At 45.6% G+C, this 24,281-nt stretch overlaps 1 protein-coding gene across 2 annotated transcripts in view; it reads left to right on the top strand.

Moving 5' to 3' along the window:
* The first annotated feature begins 11,402 nt into the window (after window positions 1–11,402).
* LOC139373569 (AT-rich interactive domain-containing protein 1A-like) overlaps window positions 11,403–24,281 on the top strand; it is a 125,450-nt gene continuing 112,571 nt past the window's right edge. For both annotated transcript variants that reach the window (XM_071114233.1, XM_071114234.1), the window contains exon 1: window positions 11,403–12,552. In XM_071114233.1, the coding sequence (XP_070970334.1) occupies window positions 11,650–12,552 (903 nt within the window). In that variant the 5' untranslated portion in view covers window positions 11,403–11,649. The remainder of the gene's footprint in view (window positions 12,553–24,281) is intronic.

Here is a 24,281-nt window from a genome sequence, read left to right on the forward strand (position 1 = left end):
AAACTTGGATTAGCTAACACAACGTGCCATTGGAACACAGGAGTGATGGTTGCTGATAATGGGCCTCTTTACGCCTATGTAGATATTCCATTAAAAAATCATCAGTTTCCAGCTACAATAGTTATTTACAACATTAGCAATGTCTACACTGTATTTCTGATCAATTTTATGTGATTTTCAAAAAAATGTGATTTTCCTTAAAAAACAAGGACATTTCTAAGTGACCCCAAACTTGTGAACGGTTGTGTATCTCTGATCAAACTGTAGCTACTGCTGTTAATACATTCACAGTATTTAGAATCTCCCTTCGTTTGTGCCCTCTGTTGTGGCGCCCTGGCTCACTCTCCAAACAACACAAACACTGTCAACCACATTAGAGACTCCGAGGCACAAAGACACATCTATAAACAATAGGCTGTAACGTGGAGACAGAGGCAGTGATCCTATTTTCATTGAGTGTCTCCTCACTGTCACACAGTAGCTGTCACTCAGGCAGTTCAGGGAACCATAATAGTGATGCAGTGCAGTAGAAATGTATTAGTAGTACTGCAGGACAGAGCTGTTTGAATGATGACTTGTACACTCAAGTACTCAAATCCTACGATGAATATCAACCACTATCAAAGCTCAAACTTCTAAATAGACTCGTTGTATTTTATTTGGGGGGCAACTAGCGGTCCGATTCCTAATCTCAGTCTGTCATGGTTCAGATTGATGTGCAGTGTAAAGGGCTGTTCAGAACCTGGCAGCTCAGTTATTGCTAATACTGTCTAACTTGGCATCACATCTCTCATACTGGCCAGCCCAGCCTGACCAGTCCAACTGGCCGGTCATCCCCTCAATGGACAGGTCTTTCTTCTATACTCCTTTTCCCTACCATTGATTACAGACCTGGCGCCTCCATCCGTTTGACTCCACGTTCTCCTCTCTGTGTACCATATAGAAGAACCCTTGCAGTCTGATGACTGCCATGTCTGTTTTACATGAGCCAAACAAAATAGATGCTGCTTGCAATCTCTGTTGTTTTTTAAGTGTATTTTCTTCTTTCTGTACTTGACACTCCTCTGTGCTGCCCATCGGTCCTTCTCTAAACTTTATTTTGGCCCTGCTGAGTCCCCTTCTGATGACAGCATGCTCAGTGTGATTGCCAAGGACCAACTGTGACTGTTTTGTCACCAGAGGTACAAGCTGCACGGTGTGTGTGTGTGTGTGTGCAACCAGAGGAATGAACACGGTGTGCTCTATGACCTACTAAGGAGCAGTTCTCAGTGTGAGGACAATGATGAGTTCCTACCACTACAGAGACGATTCTCTCCATTCTCTCTTTCTCTCTTCTAATCCCTGTTGAAAGACTGTCTGGAGCACTTCTCTGTCCTTGTGAGGAGGACAGCATGTTTTGTGAGCCCTCTTAACCTTGCTGCCGTGCTCTGTGCTTTGTTTAGACCGGGGGTACCCTTCCTTCTCTCTGTCTCGCTCTCCCTCTCTCACGCTGTGAGAGAAATGGAATGTTTAGAGAGGTGTGTGTGTACGCATGCATGCTTGTCTGTGTTCCAACCTGTTTGATTGCAGTTTTTATACAATATATTCAGGGATTTTTAAGAATATCCTATTAGCATTGTTGTGAAAGCCTGTCAGGCATGGTGTTTGTGTGTAGGTGTCACGTTCTGACCTTGATTTCCGTTGTTGTGTATTTATTTAGTATGGTCAGGGCGTGAGTTGGGTGGGCAGTCTGTTTGTTTTTCTATGTTTTGGGGTTTTTCTATGTTTCGGCCTAGTATGGTTCTCAATCAGAGGCAGGTGTCATTGGTTGTCTCTGATTGAGAATCATACTTAGGTAGCCTGGGTTCCACTGTGTGTTTGTGGGTGATTGTTCCTGTCCCTGTGTTTGTTGTCACAGGATAGGCTGTATAGGTTTTTCACGTTCCGTTTGTTGTTTTGTAGATTTAAGTTATTTCATGTATCGTTCATTTTCCATTAAAGAACATGAGTAACCACCACGCTGCTTTTTGGTCCGCTTCTCCTTCTACAGACAAACGTCGTTACAGAATCACCCACCACAACAGGACCAAGCGGCGTGGTAACGGGCAACAGCGGCACAAGGAGGAATGGACTTGGGACGATGTGTTGGACGGCAAGGGTTGCTACACATGGGAGGAGATCCTGGCGGGAAAGGATCGCCTTCCATGGGAACAGGTGGAGGCAGCGAGGAGAGCAGAGGCAGCCGGAGAGAGGAGACGGCGATATGAGGGAACACGGTTGGCAAAGAAGCCCGGGAGTCAGCCCCAAAAATTTATTGGGGGGGGCTAACAGGGAGTATGGCTACGCCAGGTAGGAGACCTGAGCCAACTTCCTGTGGTTACCGGGGGGCTAGAGAGACCGGGCAGGCACCGTGTTATGCTGTGGAGCACACGGTGTCCCCAGTGCGGGTGCACAGCCCGGTGCGGTACATTCCAGCTCCGCGTATCGGCCGGGCTAGAGTGGGCATCGAGCCAAGTGCCATGAAGCCGGCTCTACGCATCTGGTCTCCAGTGCGTCTCCTTGGGCCGGCTTACATGGCACCAGCCTTGCGCACGGTGTCCCCGGTTCGCCTGCATAGCCCAGTGCGGGCTATTCCACCTCGCCGCACTGGCAGGGCGACCGGGACCATTCAACCGGGTAAGGTTGGGCAGGCTCGGTGCTCAAGAGCTCCAGTGCGCCTGCACGGCCCGGTCTATCCGTCACCACCTCCACGCACCAGCCCTCCGGTGGCAGCTCCCCGCACCAGGCTGTCTCTCCGGCCCATCCTTACAGGGGCTCCCTCTCCAGCGCTGCCGGAGTCTCCCGCCTCTCCGGCGCTACCAGAGCCTTCCTCCTCTCCAGCGCTGCCGGAGTCTCCCGCCTCTCCGGCGCTACCAGAGCCTTCCTTCTGCCCAGCGCCGCCAGTGCCGCCCGTCTGCCCAGCGCCGCCAGTGCCGCCCGTCTGCCCAGCGCCGCCAGTGCCGCCCGTCTGCCAGGAGCCGCCAGTACGGCCCGTCTGCCAGGAGCCGCCAGTGCCGCCCGTCTGCCAGGAGCCGCCAGTGCCGCCCGTCTGCCAGGAGCCGCCAGTGCCGCCAGTCAGCCAGGGGCCGCCAGTGCCGCCAGTCAGCCACAGTCCGCCAGTGCCGCCAGTCAGCCAGGGGCCGCCCGTGCCTCCAGTCAACCAGGGGCCGCCAGTGCCGCCAGTCAGCCAGGGGCCGCCAGTGCCACCAGTCAGCCAGGGGCCGCCAGTGCCGCCAGTCAGCCAGGGGCTGCCCGAGCAGCTGCCGCCCCTCTGTCCCGAGCTGCTATCGCCCCTCTGTCCCGAGCTGCTGCCGCCCCTCTGTCCCGAGCAGCTGCCCCTCTGTCCCGAGCAGCTGTTTCACCTCTGTCCCGAGCTGCCCCTCTGTCCCAAGCAGCCCCTCTGTCCAGTGGGGTCATTGAGAGGGGTGGCCATGGTGAGAAGGCCACGGAGGCGGACAATAAGGCGGACTAAGACAATGATGAAGTGGAGTCCGCGTCCCGCGCCAGAGCCGCCACCGCGGACAGACGCCCACCCAGACCCTCCCCTATAGGTCAAGGTTTTGCGGCCGGAGTCCGCACCTTTGGGGGGGGGGGGGGGGGGGGGGATACTGTCACGTTCTGACCTTGATTTCCGTTGTTGTGTATTTATTTAGTATGGTCAGGGCGTGAGTTGGGTGGGCAGTCTATGTTTGTTTTTCTATGTTTTGGGGTTTTTCTATGTTTTGGCCTAGTATGGTTCTCAATCAGAGGCAGGTGTCATTGGTTGTCTCTGATTGAGAATCATACTTAGGTAGCCTGGGTTCCACTGTGTGTTTGTGGGTGATTGTTCCTGTCCCTGTGTTTGTTGTCACAGGATAGGCTGTATAGGTTTTTCACGTTCCGTTTGTTGTTTTGTAGATTTAAGTTATTTCATGTATCGTTCATTTTCCATTAAAGAACATGAGTAACCACCACGCTGCTTTTTGGTCCGCTTCTCCTTCTACAGACGAACGTCGTTACAGTAGGATCTTAATTTGTTGAGAATTTGCAACATTTGCAACACTTGATGAGGAAATGCAAACTTCTATTGTGGAGTTAATTCAAGGTTAAAAAATACTTCTAAAGTTTGCAATTTCCACTTAGAAATTTCCGACTTTTGCCCTAACATAAAATGTATCAACCCCTACAAAAAATATTCATGAATTCTAATCTACATAATTCACATTTCCTGTTGCTGCAGGATTATGTTAATGCTGTATTAAACTATCTCAAAATAAGATCCTACATCTGTAGCCTATTTTCACATTAGGAGCTGAGAGGATTCCATCTCTGACTGTATACAGAATACCAGCAGCCTCATACTAATATCTGCCTACTTAGTATCTGGTGATAAAAGCTGCTGGTGTGTTGGAGGGTGATAGACTCTTCTAGGTGTGAGTTATTAGATGCTGGTGTGTTGGAGGGTGATAAACTCTTCTAGGTGTGAGTTATTAGATGCTGGTGTGTTGGAGGGTGATAAACTCTTCTAGGTGTGAGTTATTAGATGCTGGTGTGTTGGAGGGTGATAAACTCTTCTAGGTGTGAGTTATTAGATGCTGGTGTGTTGGAGGGTGATAAACTCTTCTAGGTGTGAGTTATTAGATGCTGGTGTGTTGGAGGGTGATAAACTCTTCTAGGTGTGAGTTATTAGATGCTGGTGTGTTGGAGGGTGATAAACTCTTCTAGGTGTGAGTTATTAGATGCTGGTGTGTTGGACGGTGAAAAACTCTTCTAGGTGTGAGTTATTAGATGCTGGTGTGTTGGAGGGTGATAGACTCTTCTAGGTGTGAGTTATTAGATGGTGGTGTGTTGGAGGGTGATAGACTCTTCTAGGTGTGAGTTATTAGATGCTGGTGTGTTGGAGGGTGATAACCTCTTCTAGGTGTGCGTTATTAGATGCTGGCGTGTTGGAGGGTGATAGACTCTTCTAGGTGTGAGTTATTAGATGCTGGCGTGTTGGAGGGTGATAGACTCTTCTAGGTGTGATTTATTAGATGCTGGTGTGTTGGAGGGTGATAGACTCTTCTAGGTGTGAGTTATTAGATGCTGGTGTGTTGGAGGGTGATAACCTCTTCTAGGTGTGAGTTATTAGATGCTGGTGTGTTGGAGGGTGATAAACTCTTCTAGGTGTGAGTTATTAGATGCTGGTGTGTTGGAGGGTGATAAACTCTTCTAGGTGTGAGTTATTAGATGCTGGTGTGTTGGAGGGTGATAAACTCTTCTAGGTGTGAGTTATTAGATGCTGGTGTGTTGGAGGGTGATAAACTCTTCTAGGTGTGAGTTATTAGATGCTGGTGTGTTGGAGGGTGATAAACTCTTCTAGGTGTGAGTTATTAGATGCTGGTGTGTTGGAGGGTGATAAACTCTTCTAGGTGTGAGTTATTAGATGCTGGTGTGTTGGAGGGTGATAGTCTCTTCTAGGTGTGAGTTATTAGATGCTGGTGTGTTGGAGGGTGATAGACTCTTCTAGGTGTGAGTTATTAGATGCTGGTGTGTTGGAGGGTGATAAACTCTTCTAGGTGTGAGTTATTAGATGCTGGTGTGTTGGACGGTGAAAAACTCTTCTAGGTGTGAGTTATTAGATGCTGGTGTGTTGGAGGGTGATAAACTCTTCTAGGTGTGAGTTATTAGATGCTGGTGTGTTGGAGGGTGATAAACTCTTCTAGGTGTGAGTTATTAGCTGCTGAGATTGAGAATACTAACCAAGAGATGACATCATTGATAATAACATTGCATTCCAATTTTAAACCGATTAAGTATTTGATGTGGGTATATATGAATGCAAGTCTGAGCCTTCAGAAAATATTCATACCCCTTGGTTTATTCCACGTTTTACTGTGTTACAGCCTGAATTCAAAATTGAATAAATAGATTTGTTTTCTCTCACGCATTTACACACACTACCCCAGAATGACAGTGAACACATGTTTTTTAAACTTTTTTGCAAATTTATTGAAAGTGAAATGCAGAAATATCTAATTTGCATAAGTATACATGTTAGAATCACATTTGGCAACAATTACACCTGTGAGTGTTTCTGGGTGCGTCTAAGAGCTTTGCGCACTTTTATTTTTTAAATTCTGCAAGCTCTGTCAAGTTGGTTGTTGATAATTGCTAGACAGCCATTTTCAAGCCTTGCCATAGATTTATACGTTTATTTAAGTAAAAAATTTAACTAAACCACTCAGGAACATTGAATGTTATCTTGGTAAGCAACTCCGGTGTATATTTGGCCTTGTGTTTCAGGCTATTGTCCTGCTGAGCTGAAAGGGGAATTTGTCTAACAGTGTCTGTTGGAAAGCAGACTGAACCAGGTTTTCCTCTAGGATTTTGCCTGTGCTTAGTTCTAGTCGGTTTATTTTTATGCTAAAAAACTCCTTACTCCTTACCGATGACAAGTGTACCCGTAACATGATGCAACCATCATCATGCTTGAACACATGAAGAGTGGTACTCAATGATGTGTTGGATTTTCCCCAAACATAACCCTTTGTATTCAAGACAGAAAGTGAATTTTCCTTACTCAGTTTTTGGCAACTGAGTAAGGAAGGACGCCTTTATCTTTGTAGTGACTGAGTGTATTGATACACCATCTAAACTGTAATTAATAACTTCACCATGCTTAAAGAGATATTCAATGTCTGCTTTTTAACCAATAGGAGCCCTTCTTTGCGAGACATTGGAAAACCTCTGGTCGCTATGGTTGAATCTGTGTTTGAAATTCACTGCTCGACTAGGGGACATTACAGATAATTGTAATTGTAATAAGGTACAGAGATGAGTTAGCCATAAAAAATCCTGTTAAACACATTGAGTGACTGTCAGCGGTGGGTGTAGCTGGTGAATAGAAGTCAGGCACAGGAGAGCAGAGATGAGTGAACGAAGCACTTTACTGAGGCAAATAGTAAGACCAGAACGCAACAGCGTCACCAAAACCAAATGCCCAAAACAAGTAAGGCAGCACAAAGTACCACAAACAAAGTACCGGCTGCCACAAAACACAGGTACATACATAAAACCTGGCGCGAACCAGCCGGAAGCGTGCCAACCTCGACAATAAACAATACCCCACACAGACATGGAGGGAACAGAGGGCTAAATACACATAGTAATTATGAGGAGACAAACCAGGTGTGCAGGAAAACAAGACAAAACAAATGGAAAATGAAAGGTGGAGCGGCGATGGCTAGAAGTGTAACGGCTTTCTGCCGTCGAAGGAGATGAGGACCAAAATGCAGCGTGGTTAGAGTTCATGTTTTTTAATAAGAAAACTAAACATGAACACAAATACAACATAACAAATGTGGCGAAACAGTCCTCTCTGGTGCAGAGAACACAAAGACAGGAAACAACCACCCACAAAACCCAACACAAAACAGGCTACCTAAATATGGTTCCCAATCAGAGACAATGACTAACACCTGCATCTGGTTGAGAAAAATATCAGGCCAAACATAGAAATAGACAAACTAGACACACAACATAGAATGCCCACCCAGCTCACATCCTGACCAACACTAAAACAAGGAAAACACACAAGAATTATGGTCAGAACGTGACAAGAAGACCGGTGACGTCGACCTCCGAACGCCGCCCGAACTTCGGCGGAAGTCGTGACAGTGACTCCATGCAACTTATTATGTGACTTGTTAAGCATATTTTTACTCCTGAACTTATTTTGGATTGTCATAACAAAGGGGTTGAATACTTATTGACTCAAGACATTTCAGCTTTTGATTTTTAATTCATTTGGAAAAATGTGGGTATTGTGTGTATTCCAGTGACACAAAAACTCAATTTAATTCAAATTTAACTTCAGGCTGTAACACACATGTGTAAAAAGTAAAGGATTGTGATTAATTTCTGAAGACACTGTACATTACCCTACAGGGAGTGAGCTGGACAGCCATTGGACAGTTCTCAAGTTGGTACTTCCCTCCTTCCTCTGCACACTCCAGACTAGGTGTTATACTGCTGCCTGGCAACCAACTGGACACAGCCCAACTGGACTTTATGTGTGTGTGTTTAAGTCTGTGTGTTTGTGCACGTGTGAGCAAGCCTGTGTGGCAGGCCTTTGTGTGGGAGTGTCCCTGACATTTACTGTGAGCATGTGCGTCTACGACAGCATGTTGTTGAATGAATGTAAGTGCTCTCTCGCTCTCTCTCTCTCTCTCTCTGTGTGTGTGTGTGTGTGGGAGTGTGTATATTTGGCAGGCTGAAGTAGCGGGCTGCTTTTTAAGTAATGAATGCAAGTGTGTGTGTGTTTGTGTGTCTCCCAGTTATTCCAAAGTCAACTCCAGTCTTGTTAGGAAACTCCACTCCACATTATTGGGGTGGCTTGGCAATAGAATGGCTCCATTCCCAGAATAGATCCTTGGGGATTTAAAAAAAATCTCAATGATCAGTCATCAATTAAGTTCATCAAGACTGACACTTTTACCATTACACGCCTGGGTCAAAAAAAGAGAAACAAAATGTACTATACAAAAAAGTCTCTACATCTATTTATACATTAAACTTAATGACACAGACTGAGAAAAAAATATGAATGGCTCAACAAGGCCTCTGGGTGAACTTTGTTAAATCACTTACTCTTTGGAAGGAACTGCAGAATTTTATTGGCCAGCGATGTTGCACTCAGATTGGTGTGGGTTTTAAGCTCATAAAAAAGCCCTAAGAATTTGGATTTCATTCCATAATGATGAATTTTGGGTATCATTTACAGTTCAGTCTACTGTATGTGGTTGGAATGATGCAGTTTTGGATCCCGGTCAGGGGTTGTAACAGTAGTTAGTGGACGCCAGAACAGAGCATTCTCCAGCAATGTGCTTCTTCTATATACTCTCCTAGCAAAGGCCTGTGATGCTGAGGCAATACTGAGTGCAGGTCCTCTTGCTGTCAATTGCATGACTAAATAAAAAATGACCTCATATCATTCATTCCAACATATGTTTTGAAAATCGTCCTTGTCATAGCATTATGTTTATCCCATCGACTTAATGTTTACTCCACATTTTTGAAATAATGCTGTTCCTTGACGCATTGTTTGTCTGTTGTTTTATCAGAGAGGCCTCCAATCAATACTTGACATCAAAATAAAAAGTAGTTACTGGCTTTATTCCCCTGGCATGTGTCCAGGTCTGTATCCGTGGTGATGGTAGAGGGACCCAGGCCACCAGGCTGGGGGTGATGCATCATGGTGGGGTACAGAGTAAACACTCCTAAATTACCATCATGGGACAGATGTGACTGTGTAAGGAGCCCAATCTAAGTCGTCTTCATAACGCCTTCATAACACTTCATAATGTCTTTATAGCACCTGATTCAACTGGTGTTATTTTGAGTGGTTGATGACTTGAGATTATAAAGCCCAGAGGATGGTTGTAGTAGTTCCACCAGAAGCAGAGTGTCCGCCTCCGTCTCATGAGAGTTGAGTGGGTATTGAGTGAATCTTTTCATGTTCGAATGGGGCAACACATAAATAGATGACTTTATGAAGACGCTGTATTGTATTATGACTACCAACAAACACCTTATAATATATTTGTTTTTATTCTGCTATAGTATATTTAGCTCACAATAAGCCAAACTAAATGTAAATATCCTTCTACCTTATAAATCATTCATAATGCAACAAATGAATATAGCGTTTTGTGGAATCCATGTAAGACAAAGGCACTGGAGCTATATTTTCCTGGACTGTTGTTGACTATACCATCTATTAAGTCTATAAAGAAGTGTGCAGACAAAATATATTTAACCCATGTGTGACAGACTACAATAGCAGTAAATGGGGGAGGATGGAAAACAGGAAAGCGGGGGTAAAAGAATAGACCCCTCCCTTATGATGAACACCAAGTTTATGCTAAAGAGAAAAAAGAGAGAGATCCCAACCCCCTTCTCTCCTCTGTCTGCCTCTCTCTATATTCTAGCAGCACACAGCAACACTCCTCCCTTCCTAGCCAATATAGTCAGGCAGGCTGCTGACCCCCACACCTCCTTCCCTCCCTCCCTCCTTTTACAACCTGTCTGTCCTTCCTCCCTTAATGCACATTTCAGAGAAAAAATAATAAACAACATTTCAACTAGGGGGATCCCTTTCCCATGCTAGTCAGTTGTATAGGCCTGGCTGCTGTAGCTCATCGCCAGAAAGCCCTGCATTGTAGAGGAGAAAAGGGTTGTGCTGAGCTGTGTGCTGTGCCTGCGCTGCCCATCCCCCATGTGCTGATAGCAAAGTTCTGCTGCTTTTGCAAGCAGAGAGAGAGAGGCTGCTGCTAGGAGAGAACACGAGGCAGGCAGGCGGAGAGAATGGGGAGAGGGGGTGGGGGGGGGGAGAGAGAGAGAGAGAGAGAGAGAGAGAGAGAGAGAGAGAGAGAGAAAGCAGAGTGGAGTGGCAAAGAGGAGTGTGGCTGTTCTCATTTGATTATTTACATTATGCTTTCTCAAAATCTCCTCTTGATTTATCCTATAGGCTATTCTACGAAACTAGACACAGATTTGAATGGTTAATTTTGCTTTAGATATACCATTCTATGTAGGATTTTACAGTGGCCTACAGTTTTTCTTTCTCTCTCTCTCTCTCTCTCTCTCTCTCTCTCTCTCTCGCTCTGCATTTCTCTTTTTTTAATCTTCACTTCCTGCTCTGTGACTGGTTCAGTCCATCCCCCATCCTTCTTCCTTTTCTATCCCTCTCTCTCTCTCTCTCTCTCTCTCTCTCTCAACACACACACACACACACACACACACACACACACACACACACACACACACACACACACACACACACACACACACACACACACACACACACACACACACACACTGTAATTTCATGCTTTCCTCTCTACAGATCAAGCCCTCTGCTTCTGCTAGTTCTCTCATTCTCTCCTGGCACATGGAAGGAGTCACTCACAAGCTTAATACTCTGTTACTGTATGATAAGACGCTGTTATAAACATATACTTCTACTGTCTGTAGAATTATACAACGGATCCCAGTAATATCTTTATGTGTGTGTCTACTCTGTATAAAGTGAAAAACAAAATGCATTATAACTATGCAGATTTGTAATAAAGTTCTTATTTTCATAATCTCAGAATGAAGAAGCAGTGTTGAATGTTATGAATTATGTTACATTTCCAAGTCACATTATTTATCATCTTCTGCTAGAGTCTCTAGTTCTATAACCCCTCCAAATGAATGTAAACCAAATACATCCTTTATCCACCCCTGCTTGTCTTATCCCAGTCGCCTCCTACCAACTGGTGAACTCCGCTCCGTGTTTTGCGTTCGTCTGAACGCTTCAGTAAAATGGCTGTGTCTCTCGGAGCCTCGTGCTGGTTTGGTCGGTATCTTGCTGATACTCTCGTTCTGTAACAGAAAGCCTACCCACATTTTCTGTCGGGTAATTTAATTCCCTGGATTCTTATTTATATACTTCCAGTAACTTTCCAGTCGAATCGGAGACGGGAGTGGATGCCGGATTCAGTCCGGAGGTAGGGGGAATGATCCGGGACACGGGTACATTGTTATAAATAATTGTATTTATGTTCAATGCTATTCAGAGAGCTCGATTGTGAGTGACTCGCTGTGAGAGAGGCAGATAGGGATATCATGGCCGCGCAGGTCGCTAGCGTCGCCATTCTCAACACTAGCCCGCCATCCGAACTTAAAAAGCCGGATCGGGACCCACTGGAGGAGTCGGTACCGGGAGAGAAACAACATGAAAATAAGGAACCTGGATCTGACAACGGATCTCCGGGCCAGAAGGATCTGCAGGACGGGGCCGATGCTGGAAATGTAGGGGGAGGAGGGGAGCCTGACATGAAGAACGGGAACTCGTCCAGGGTGAATAATAATAACAACCAAAATGATACGGGGGGACCGGAGGGGAATAACCACCCCGGGATGGGCCATCACCACCAGGGCTCATTCCCTCCACCTCCTTACGGGTACAACCAGCACTACAGCCGGGGCCCTTTTCATCAACATGGCGGACAACAAAGCCCTGGCATGGCAGCTGCAGCGGGGCCGGCAGTGCAGTCAGGCAACATGATGGACCCATACCCGCCCAACTCACAAGACCACGGCTTCCCCAACCATTTTAACAACTACAGCCCCTTCCCGAACCGGACTTCTTATCAGGGCCAAGGATACGCTATGAATTCCCCGCGTAATAACCTGCCCCCGGCGGCTGGGGGGCAGCCAGGCAAGCAACAGCCAGCAGGCGGAACTACAGCCATGGCTGCCTCGTACAATAATCAGAGGTATAACATGGGAAACACACAGCCCACGTCTACCCCGACATTAAATCAGCTCCTAACGTCTCCCAGCTCTACGAGGAGCTACCAGAATTACCCACAAGGAGACTATAGTAACCAGGAAGGGGCTGGCAAGGGAGCAGCAGATATGGCCAGCAGTCAGTATGGTGGGGGTCATCCGGGTTGGCAACAAAGGAGCCACCAGCCGCCTCCTATGAGCCCAGGGAACACGGGACAACCTCTGAACAGAAACCAGGTAAACTTTCCCTCAGTACTGGTGCACTTTGAGCAAGTTACACACAGCTCTGTGTTGTGGTGGACCAGCCGTTGCCAATGTAGCGAACCGTATCTAGCTCTCTAAAATGGCTGCCTCTCTGTTTACTCCCTTCACCATCTCCTATAAGAGCATTTAAACAGAGAAACAAGCCATGTCTGTGCTAAAATACCAAACTCTCCGAGCTAGTAAAGATTTAGCCAGGTTCTGGGCAAAGAGGACACGAGTGTGAGGAGAAATTGGGCCAAAGGTGTTTTCTTTCTTTGCTTACCAGAACATGTACTTGGCAGTTATTTCCCCAGCTAGCTATGTCGCTAAAGAATCCCTGCTAAAAATGTATTTATACACGTTATATTTTGCCCCTGTATCCCCGAGTTGTACCGCCAGTAAACACAGCCGTGATTTGAGTGAAATCCGTTTGGTTTGAGATTTGAATTATGGAGGTAAAATCCTGCTGTCAAAGCCAGGAGACAGTTGGTCTTAGGTCGACATGCTGGCTGACATCTGATTGGCTCCCCATCCCCTGCTCCTGGTCATTTATAATTGCATTGTAACGCTGCAGAAATCAGCCACATCAGCTCTGGCAATGTCAACATGACATTACATTACTAATGTTATTCACCTGCTTTAGCCTGTTTTAACGGAGAATGTTGCATGGCATTTAGCTTGAATGAAATGCAAACAAACTATTGATTTGTATTGTGGTCAGCATGCAACAGCCTACATTTTATTTTTTGTGTCCATGCATTTGAAATAAAACAACACTGCAAAATATACTTTCTGGATGGTTTCATTGAACACATGATGTTGTGTAAGTCCCTCTAGTAATTTGCATGATAACTGTATTGCCTGGCACTGAAATAATACATTAGTTGTATTTGTTTAGCGTAAATCTAGGTAAAATCTCAGCCGTAGACTACATGCAAAAATACTGTGTTTATACTTCGACATGCATGTACAGCTCCACAGACAGATTGGAGATGTGGCAGAGCTCTAGTGCTGACTCTGGAACAGCAGAGGGAGTAGGTGTGACTGTTTCCCCAATGCTAGAATAGTGCTCATAGCTGATCTAGGATCAGCACTAAGAGGAGAGACTGGAGTTCTGTTGGAGAATCTGACTGGTGTTGTGTGAGAGGATCTGAGTGGCTGGAGAAGTTGTAGTGTTTACAAGCAGCCAAGGTGTTAGCCAAGTTACTATGATTATTTCACGTGATGCTACACTGTAACCATGTCAACAGACTTCCTGTTTTAGAATGTTATCAACCACATGTAGGCTAGGTGAGAGTTAACCTCCTGAACATTGAATAGCCAGGCCTATTTGACATTTCTAACTTCTTTTTGAAGTTTAGATGGAATTTTTTGATTTCCGTTTCTTGGCAATTATGTCATTTGCACGTGTTGTTCACATGATATTCAAGGTTAGGGTTTAATGGGTTTTAAAAAAGAAGCATTTTAAACAAGTTATTGGTTAGCTCAGTGGTTTCCAACCGTGTTCGGTTACTGTATCACCAATTGAATTTTGCTCTGCCCGCTGAACCCCAGAAGTACCCCCTCGTGCATTTTAGCAGTAGGCCCATGGTCTCGTGAACCTTCTCGAGTACCCTCTGTGGATAGGCTAAGTACCCACAGGGGTCCAGGTACCCCTGGTTGGGAACCACTGAATTAGTTGACGATGACTGCTACATTTTTCAGCAGTCTGTGGACTGTTCTTTCCTCTGGTTTTATTCTTCTCCCCAAGAGACACTGGGAACACCTGTCTCAAAGACACTTTCATTCCTTCTCCCAGGTGTTTGTGGACTGTTCTTTCCTCTGTTTCATTCTGTCTCCCAGGTGTTTGTGGACTGTTCTTTCCTCTGTTTCATTCCTTCTCCCAGGTGTTTGTGGACTGTTCTTTCCTCTGTTTCATTCTGTCTCCCAGGTGTTTGTGGACTGTTCTTTCCTCTGTTTCATTCCTTCTCCCAGGTGTTTGTGGACTGTTCTTTCCTCTGTTTCATTCTGTCTCCCAGGTGTTTGTGGACTGTTCTTTCCTCTGTTTCATTCTGTCTCCCAGGTGTTTGTGGACTGTTCTTTCCTCTGTTTCATTCTGTCTCCCAGCTGTTTGTGGACTGTTCTTTCCTCTGTTTCATTCTGTCTCCCAGGTGTTTGTGGACTGTTCTTTCCTCTGTTTCATTCCTTCTCCCAGGTGTTTGTGGACTGTTCTTTCCTCTGTTTCATTCCTTCTCCCAGGTGTTTGTGGACTGTTCTTTCCTCTGTTTCATTCTGTCTCCCAGGTGTTTGTGGACTGTTCTTTCCTCTGTTTCATTCCTTCTCCCAGGTGTTTGTGGACTGTTCTTTCCTCTGTTTCATTCTGTCTCCCAGGTGTTTGTGGACTGTTCTTTCCTCTGTTTCATTCTGTCTCCCAGGTGTTTGTGGACTGTTCTTTCCTCTGTTTCATTCTGTCTCCCAGGTGTTTGTGGACTGTTCTTTCCTCTGTTTCATTCCTTCTCCCAGGTGTTTGTGGACTGTTCTTTCCTCTGTTTCATTCTGTCTCCCAGGTGTTTGTGGACTGTTCTTTCCTCTGTTTCATTCCTTCTCCCAGGTGTTTGTGGACTCCTGTTCATTCTCCTGTAGGCCAAGCTGTGTAGTGGACAATTTAAAACCCGGGACTGCAATTTGTGATGCATTCAGCCACAGCTCTGCATGTGGAGCTGCTGGAGAGTTGAAGAAACAGAGTATTACGCAGTTTCCAGTGCCATTCTCCTCTGAGAGCCTTGTGTTAAATCCTGTTATGTTGTTAAAATCCATTGTGTGATCGACGTGTGTTATTCTTGAATTGTGCTGTTCACATACTCGTGCTCGCACAGTTGCTACATCGGAATATAAATGCCATTGCCTCTCCTCAGCCTTCTCATTAGTAAGCTGTGCCTGCCTAGGCTACAATATCACTGTTATTGACAATGTGTTTCAGTTTCTGTGTTTGGAGTTGATGTATTTGTACAGATCTATGGACAGAGGTCATCGCTGTCTATTTCCCTAAACGATGGCCAGGTTGTTAGGGGTCTGGTGCTGAGACTCTGGGGCTTAGAGTGAATGGAAAATAGTTTTTAAAAGGGCAAATTGATTGCTGAAGAAACCCATTTGCTTGATGAAGGTCGGTTGGAGGGGCTCATTTTCTTTGAGCAAATATGAAGGTGAGAGCTATCTAGCCTAATGCCTGTCTAATTGACCGCAGACAGACAGACCCAGGCCTTTTCTGTGAGAGAACAACACACACCATGCTAAAATCACATCTGGTTGGTGTCCAATACAGTTTGTGGCCATTTTATTTTTGTGACAACACAAACCCTGGATAATTTGAAGCTACCAACATGGACATATGGTAGTTGGCCACACATTCAGCTCGACCAAGGTTGCGTTCGTGTGTCTGTCTGTGGTACTGGAGTTTGACCGAGGGGACCTTGATGTGCTGGACCAAAGTCTAGGTGACGTCTCAGTTTGACCGGACTAAAGCTAGTCTGCCCATACTGACAGGTGATGGCTTTACCAGTTTCTGGAATCTTCTAGGTAAATATTGATAGGAACATGATTACTGATTTTTAAGGTGAAATGTTGTCAGTCTCTCAGCAACCAAGATGTACTGTTTGGAGGTACTTGAGAGGACCAGGGTTGAGAAACACTGCTATAGCCAGTGAGGTGGTGGGGACTGTGAGGTGTGCTCTACTATGTTGTGGCTGTGCACTCAAGGATTATATCCTGTCTGTCTGTCTGTCTGCTGTGCTGAGTAATGATTATCCACACGCCAAACGGCCAGGACAGGGTGCTGCCTCGTTTGTGTGTGTGCCCTGTGTGACGAGCTGATCCTGTGTGTGAGAGGGGGAGAAAGAGTGTGGGTGATCCCCAGGGGAGGGGGAATGTTTTTGTGAATGATCTTTGGCTGCCTGTGACAGCTGTGTGTGTGTGTGTGTGTGTGTGTGCGCGCTTGGCTGTGTGTTCCCGCGTGGCGGATGCCTCGGGAGGATCTTCTCTCTGTGACCGGCTCAGTGCTCCACGTGCCACCAGTTATCCGTCTCTCCTCTTCAGTCAGACAGACCAGACAAGTGGTTTTCCGCCCTGAGAGAACAGTCTAGGAGGTGGTGCATACGGACTACAGTTCCTCTCTCTCGTCTTTTGTCCCCCTCTTACCCTACAGTATTTTCTCATTCCACACGTGGTCCACCACTTTTTCCCTGCCCTAATCAGGCCACTCTTACCCCCCCCCCAATCCTCAAATCATTCTTTCCTTCTTGTACTTGAACCAGCCACTGCCCTGAGAGCAGGGGTATGGGATTGGGGCCATGCTAGTGGTCTACCACTAAGTGAAGCCTACAAGATGGACTGGAGGTCCATGTGCAGCTTAAAAACAAAGGCTAGCATTTATTTAGGACTACACACATTTAAAAAATAAAATAAAAAAATAAGTGCAAACCCATTCAAATCTGTCATTCTTCTCGTCTCTCCATGTTTGGGCAAAATGTCAAACTTGGGCTGTTGCTTGACTCCAAGGTTGGACTGTAAGGGTAATTCATTTATTTTGACATTTAGATGGTTTATCTTTAAAAAGCACTAGATTAGCATAGTTATATGCTAGCGTGGCTGCAGACTTTATGATGTGTGTTTTATCGAGACGCAGGTTAACCTTTAAATGTGTGACTGCAGAGTGGAGAATGGCGGTTCAGCTGTTGATTCTGGGGGGTAGGTACATTTTGTTACTGTACCTCACAGCTTTTCATACACAGCTCTGCTCAGGCTAGCTCTCTGTGCTAAAATGCCATTGGCTTCATGAGGGATGGGAAAGCGGACGTTAGAGTCTCCTTGCAATGCATTTTGGGGAATACCATCGTTGATGAGGTTTGAGCAAACCCAAATCTATATTTCACAAGTTAAAGTGAAATGGTACAGTTACTGACTCTCATTTGTTTCTACTGCTCTGAAACCTGTTTAGTATTGTTTCTCCTTGGGCCTCTGGCTCCACCACCATGTAGACCAGGTGTAAGGGTGGCAGGCTGCAGCGTTGATATCTCCCGCCATGCATCAACCTCTCCACGACCCCACAATTTGCATGTCTCAGGCCTAACCGTTGCTTAGCAAAATGTGTGTGTGTGTGTGTGTGGCTGTTGTTGCTTCGTTCCATTGCAGTGCTGGATGTGCAAATTCACCAGTCCAACGGTTCTACTCCCCCTCTGAGGCGTGCTTACCTATAACGGCGACCAACTACCGCTACTTGAGTCAGTTGAGACTAGGGGGAATGGCGTCAGTCAGGTGTTGTCTGACTGTGTGGGTTAGGTGTGTGACCCAGACATACAGTGAGGCAAAAAAAGTATTTAGTCAGCCACCAATTGTGCAAGTTCTCCAACTTAAAAAGATGAGAGAGGCCTGTAATTTTCATCATAGGTACACTTCAACTATGACAGACAAAATGAGAAAAAAAATCGAGAAAATCACATTGTAGGATTTTTAATGAATTTATTTGCAAATTATGGTGGAAAATAAGTATTTGGTCAATAACAAAAGTTTATCTCAATACTTTGTTATATACCCTTTGTTGGCAATGACAGAAGTCAAATGTTTTCTGTAAGACTTCACAAGGTTTTCAGTTTTTCACAATTCCTGACATTTAATCCGGGTAAAAATTCCCTGTTTTAGGTCAGTTAGGATCACCACTTTATTTTAAGAATGCGAAATGTCAGAATAATGGTAGAGAGTGATTTATTTCAGCTTTTATTTCTTTCATCACATTCCCAGTGGGCCAGAAGTTTACGTACACTCAAATAGTATTTGGTAGCATTGCCTATAAATTGTTTAACTTGGGTCAAACGTTTTGGGTAGCCTTCCACAAGCTTCCCACAATAAGTTGGGTGAATTTTGGCCCATTCCTCCTGACAGATCTGGTGTAACAGAGTCAGGTTTGCAGGCCTCCTTGCTCACACAAGCTTGACCCCAAGTATGCCCCAAGTATGTCATTGTCCATTTGGAAGACCCATTTGCAACCAAGCTTTAACTTTCTGACTGATGTCTTCAGATGTTGCTTCAATATATCCACATCATTTTCCTCCTCATGATGCCATCTATTTTGTGAAGTGCACCAGTCCCTCCTGCAGCAAAGCACCCCGACAACATGATGCTGCCACCATTGTGCTTCATGGTTGGGATGGTGTTCTTCAGCTTGCAAGCCTCCCCCTTTTCCTCCAAACATAACGATGGTCGTTATGGCCAAACAGTTCTATTTTTGTTTCATCAGACCAGAGGACATTTCTCCAAAAAGTACGACCTTTGTCCTCATGTGCAGTTGCAAACCGTAGTCTGGCTTTTTTTAATGGCGGTTTTGGAGCAGTGGCTTCTTCTTTGCTGAGCGACCTTTCAGGTTATGTCGATACAGGACTCGTTTTTCTGTGGATATAGAAACTTTTGTACCGGTTTCCTCTAGCATCTTCACAAGGTCCTTTGCAGTTGTTCTGGGATTGATTTGCACTTTTCGCACCAAAGTACGTTTATCTCTAGGAGGCAGAACACGTCTCCTTCCTGAGCGGTATGATGGCTGCGTGGTCCCATGGTGTTTATACTTGCGTACTATTGTTTATACAGATGAACGTAGTACCTTCAAGCGTTTGGAAATTGCTCCCAAGGGTGAACCAGACTTGTGGAGGTCTACAATTTATTATCTGAAGTCTTGGCTGATTTCTTTTGATTTCCCATGATGTCAAGCAAAGAGGCACTGATTTTTAAGGTAGGCCTTGAAATCCATCCACAGGTACACCTCAAATGATGTCAATTAGCTTGTCAGAAGCTTCTAAAGCCATGACATAATTTTCTGAAATTTTCCAAGCTGTTTAAAGGCACAGTCAACTTAATGTATGTAAACTTCTGACCCACTGGAATTGTGATACAGTGAATTAAAAGTGAAATAATCTGTCTGGAAACAATTGTTGGAAAAATCACTTGTACAAAGTAGATGTTCTAACCGACTTGCCAAAACTATAGTTTGTTAACAAGACATTTGTGGAGTGGTTGAAAAACGAGTTTTAATGACTCCAACCTAAGTGTTTGAACTTCCGACTTCAGCAGTACATTTGTTTTGTTTACATTAGCTCTTTAACAGGTATGGATGGTTGTGACTATTTGGCCCACCAGATGTAATATTTATTTTAAAAACCAACAGGTAATTGACCGTTAATAGACATTTTTGTTTTAGCTGTTGTGTTAGTTTTTTTTAACAGTTTCACCAGCTTTAGCTATGGGCCTGTGATCGTCAGGGGAACAGGGAGGAAGACTGACGTACGTACTGGTATAGAAAGTGTTGTTATGGGTGTTCTTTAGCTATGGGCCTGTGATAGTCAGGGGAACAGGGAGGAAGACTGACGTACTGGTATAGAAAGTGTTGTTATGGGTGTTCTTTAGCTATGGGCCTGTGATAGTCAGGGGAACAGGGAGGAAGACTGACGTACTGGTATAGAAAGTGTTGTTATGGGTGTTCTTTAGCTATGGGCCTGTGATAGTCAGGGGAACAGGGAGGAAGACTGACGTACTGGTATAGAAAGTGTTGTTATGGGTGTTCTTTAGCTATGGGCCTGTGATCGTCAGGGGAACAGGGAGGAAGACTGACGTACTGGTATAGAAAGTGTTGTTATGGGTGTTCTTGCTCCTCTTCGTACATCCTGGTCAGAAAGCAGTTGTCCTGTTTCCTGAGCATGTGGGAACACACACTGGATTAGGCCTGTTCAAGAGGTTTACAAGTTGAGTAGTCCTGTTTCCTGAGCATGTGGGAACACTCACTGGATTAGGCCTGCTCAGGAGGTTTACAAGTTGAGTAGTCCTGTTTCCTGAGCATGTGGGAACACTCACTGGATTAGGCCTGTTCAGAAGGTTTACAAGTTGTTTCTTAGAGTTGGTTTGAAGTAGCTGTACTAAATTGCTTAACATCCATGTTTGACGTACGCAAAACCGACCCGCATGTCATAGGGCCTAAGTGACAGTGACACCCCGTTTTAATGGAGGCCCTGAGTGCTCGAGCCCCAATGTGCATGTGTGGAGGGCTTTACAACAGAACAATAGTCTTTGTAGGTTCTAGGCGATGTGGCTGATTAAATTAGCAGGACTTGTTTATTGTCTTCCCCCAGCCCATCTGTTTGAGTCCACCGTGACACACAGACACTGGGCGAGAAAGGGCGCACCAGTATCATCAGTCCCTTCCACCGCCCTCCCAGGCCCAACTGGCCCTCCCAGGCCCTCCCCTGGCCCTCCCAGGCCCTCCCCTGGCCCTCCCAGGCCCAACTGGCCCTCCCAGGCCCAACTGCTCAACCTTCTCTACCAGGAGTGCTCTGGCTTTCCTCTATGCAGATTAGCCATGTGCTAATTTCATTTATTTATTTATTTGGGGGAAAGACAGGAAAAAAAGGGCAGAGGGAGGGCGGACAGAGGAGTTCCCTCCAGTGATTGATTAGATGAGTGGACAGAAAGAGAGAGAACAGTGTGTGGTAGAGAGAGACAGAGGGAGGGTGTCTGGCGTCTTATCTTGTGGTTGGCTCATAAACCTTTGTTCAGCTGCTATCTTTTTACTGTCATGCTCACCAGTCAGCTTAGAACTGAACTCAGAATGTCGGCTACAATGGGGAAAAGTCATGCTTCTGCAAACTCATGTGGAATACACTATATTTATTTTTTGGGGAATGTAAGCAGATAATGGGAATGGTAGGTTTATTTACAATCTTGGAAGATTCATCATGAAGAAAAACAGAAATGTTGAGGTGTTGAAATACCGACCTTGGTGTGTTTGGTGTGGGGCTGACCTCATTTAGTCAACTGGTCGATTGTTTGGTCGATAGGCTGTTGGTCGACTGAGATTTCTTTAGTTGAGCAGTAGCAAAAAAAAAACATTTTTCCTTTGTGTGCAAGAGAGCTGTCGGATTTGCGTAACAGCTCTGGTGGACACTCCTGCAGTCAGCTTGCCAATTGCGTGCTCCCTCAAAATTTGAGACATCTGTGGTATTGTGTTGTGTGACAATTTAGAGTGGCCATTTATTGTCCCCAGCACAAGGTGCACCTGTGTAATGATCATGCTGTTTAATCAGCTTTTTGATATGCTACACCTCTCAGGTGGATGGATTATCTTGGCAAAGGAGAAAAGCTCAGTAACAGGGATGTAAACACATTTGTGCAAAAAATGTCTTGTTTCTAGCCATTTTGAGCCTGTAATCGAACCCACAAATGCTGAAGCTCCAGATACTCAACTAGTCTATAGAAGGCCATTTTTATTGCTTCTTTAATCAGAACAACAGTTTTATTATCATCTATTTAGTCTTGCTTACAATATCCAAACTGTAAAAAAAAGACATTGTAATCTAACAGCACCTGTTAGTCACACATAATATGTTGCAGCATTTGCTCCTGACCTTCCTGTTCTTCATCTCTAGTATTTTCCACAACTTGTCCCCCGTTTCAGGTTTGTCACATGACAGCATAATGGATGCAGATGACGCGTTACGGGTGTTATGAGTTTATTAATGTGATTATGATATGCTATAGGTCAGGACATATTGGTCACGTGCATGTGACGCTAACGAATCACGTAAGGAGATCAAGGGTTGAGGGAATAGGGTCAGCATACCAATTGCTTGCTCCCTCAACTTGAGACTGGCATTGTGTTGTGTGGCAAAACTGCACATTTTAGAGTGGCCTTATATTGTCCCCAGCACAAGGTGCATCTGTGTAACAATCATGCTGTTTAATCCGTTTCTTGATAATCCACCTGACAGGTGTGGCATATCTGGACAAAGGATAAAATGCTCACTAACAGGGATGTAAATACATTTGTTGACAACATTTGAAAGAGTTAATATGTTTGTGCATTTGGAACATTTCTGGGATCTTTTTATTTCAGCTCATGAAACATGGGACCAACATTTTACATGTTGTGTTTATATTATTGATCAGTGCAGTTGATTTCATTAAAGGACGCTAAAGTTGTCCCCTACCAAAAAAATCACCTGATTGTCTGTTCTTTCAACTAATCGATTGGCAGACATTTTAAGTGTATTTTTCCATATATAGACATCCTCTGTGTCTTTCAATAAAATAAACGATATGCATTGAGCTTGTCTGATGCTTAAAGCTTATGTTTGGTGAAATAAGACAAATGCCTCGAGGGCACTTTTTTTCATGGTGATGTGACCTCAGCAGAAGTCAGGGCATTCTTCTTGGGATTCGCAGAGTTGTTGTCAAGGAAGTGAGTTTGTGTTTCATCATGTCATCATTTCAATCATGTCAATGCGGACTTGTACAGAGCCCTCTGCGTTGTTACAACATTTGGGCGGCGCATGTTGAGTTGGCCTCTGGAGCCTCTGTAACTGTCACACCAGCCATGTGGACAATCCGACCACATCTTTCAGATCAAAAGACTGGACTACCGACGTTATCTGCCCGAGGGAGTTACCAACTGGCCCCTCCGTCGCAACGTTACCTGAATGCCCATCTGGGGCCCGCTAATCGTTAGCTGTCTTATCGGCTGCTATCCGAATAGGTCTATCGGACAATTTTCTTGGGTCACTATAACTATATCTATTTTGCCAATTGGATTGATCCCCTCTACCACACGGTACCCCACTAATCTACCGACGGAAACGCACAATGTGGCTAAAAACAGACCTCCATCCTCTGCCAGCTTGCTACCGATGGCCCGGCTAGCTGTCTGAATCGCCGTGACTCCAACCAACCTCACTACTCACTGGACCCTTATGATCACTCGACTAAGCATGCCTTTCCTTAATGTCAATATGCCTTGTCTATTGCTGTTCTGGTTAGTGTTTATTGGCTTATTTCACTGTAGAGCCTCTAGCCCTGCTCATTATACCTTATCCAACCCCTCAGTTCCACCACCCACACATGTGATGACATCACCTGGTTTCAATTATGTTTCTAGAGACAAATCTCTCATAATCACTCAATGCCTAGGTTTACCTCCACTGTATTCACATCCTACCATACCTTTGTCTGTACATTATACCTTGAAGGTATTTTATCGCCCCCAGAAACCTCCTTTTACTCTTTTTTCCAGACGTTTTAGACGACCAATTCTCATAGCTTTTAGCCGTACCCCTATCCTACTCCTCCTCTATTCCTCTAATGATGTAGAGGTGAATCCAGGCCCTGCAGTGCCTAGCTCCACTCCTATTCCCCAGGCACTCTCTTTTGATGACTTCTGTAACCGCAATAGCCTTGGTTTCATGCATGTTAACATTAGAAGCCTCCTCCCTGAGTTTGTTTTATTCACTGCTTTGCTGCTTTAAGCACACTCTGCCAACCCGGATGTCCTAGCTGGCTCTATCTGGCTGGGTGGGGGAGCGTCGGGTCTGGCTGGGCGGGGGAGCGTCACTCTGGCTGGCTGGACGGGGGAGCGTCACTCTGGCTGGCTGGACGGGGGAGCGTCGATCTGTCTGGCTGGACGGGGGAGCGCCTGGCTGGACGGGGGAGCGTCGCGCTGTCTGGCTGGACGGGGGAGCGTCGCTCTGTCTGGCTGGGCGGGGGAGCGTCGCTCTGTCTGGCTGGGCGGGGGAGCGTCGCTCTGTCTGGCTGGGCGGCGGAGCGTCGCGCTGTCTGGCTGGACGGGGGAGCGTCGCGCTGTCTGGCTGGGCGGTGGAGCGTCGCGCTCCCCCTCTCTCTCTCTCTCTCTCGCTCCCCCTCTCTCTCTCTCTCTCTCTCTC

Source organism: Oncorhynchus clarkii, chromosome 18 (assembly GCF_045791955.1).
Source record: "Oncorhynchus clarkii lewisi isolate Uvic-CL-2024 chromosome 18, UVic_Ocla_1.0, whole genome shotgun sequence".
In the NCBI taxonomy this organism is placed as follows: domain Eukaryota; kingdom Metazoa; phylum Chordata; class Actinopteri; order Salmoniformes; family Salmonidae; genus Oncorhynchus; species Oncorhynchus clarkii.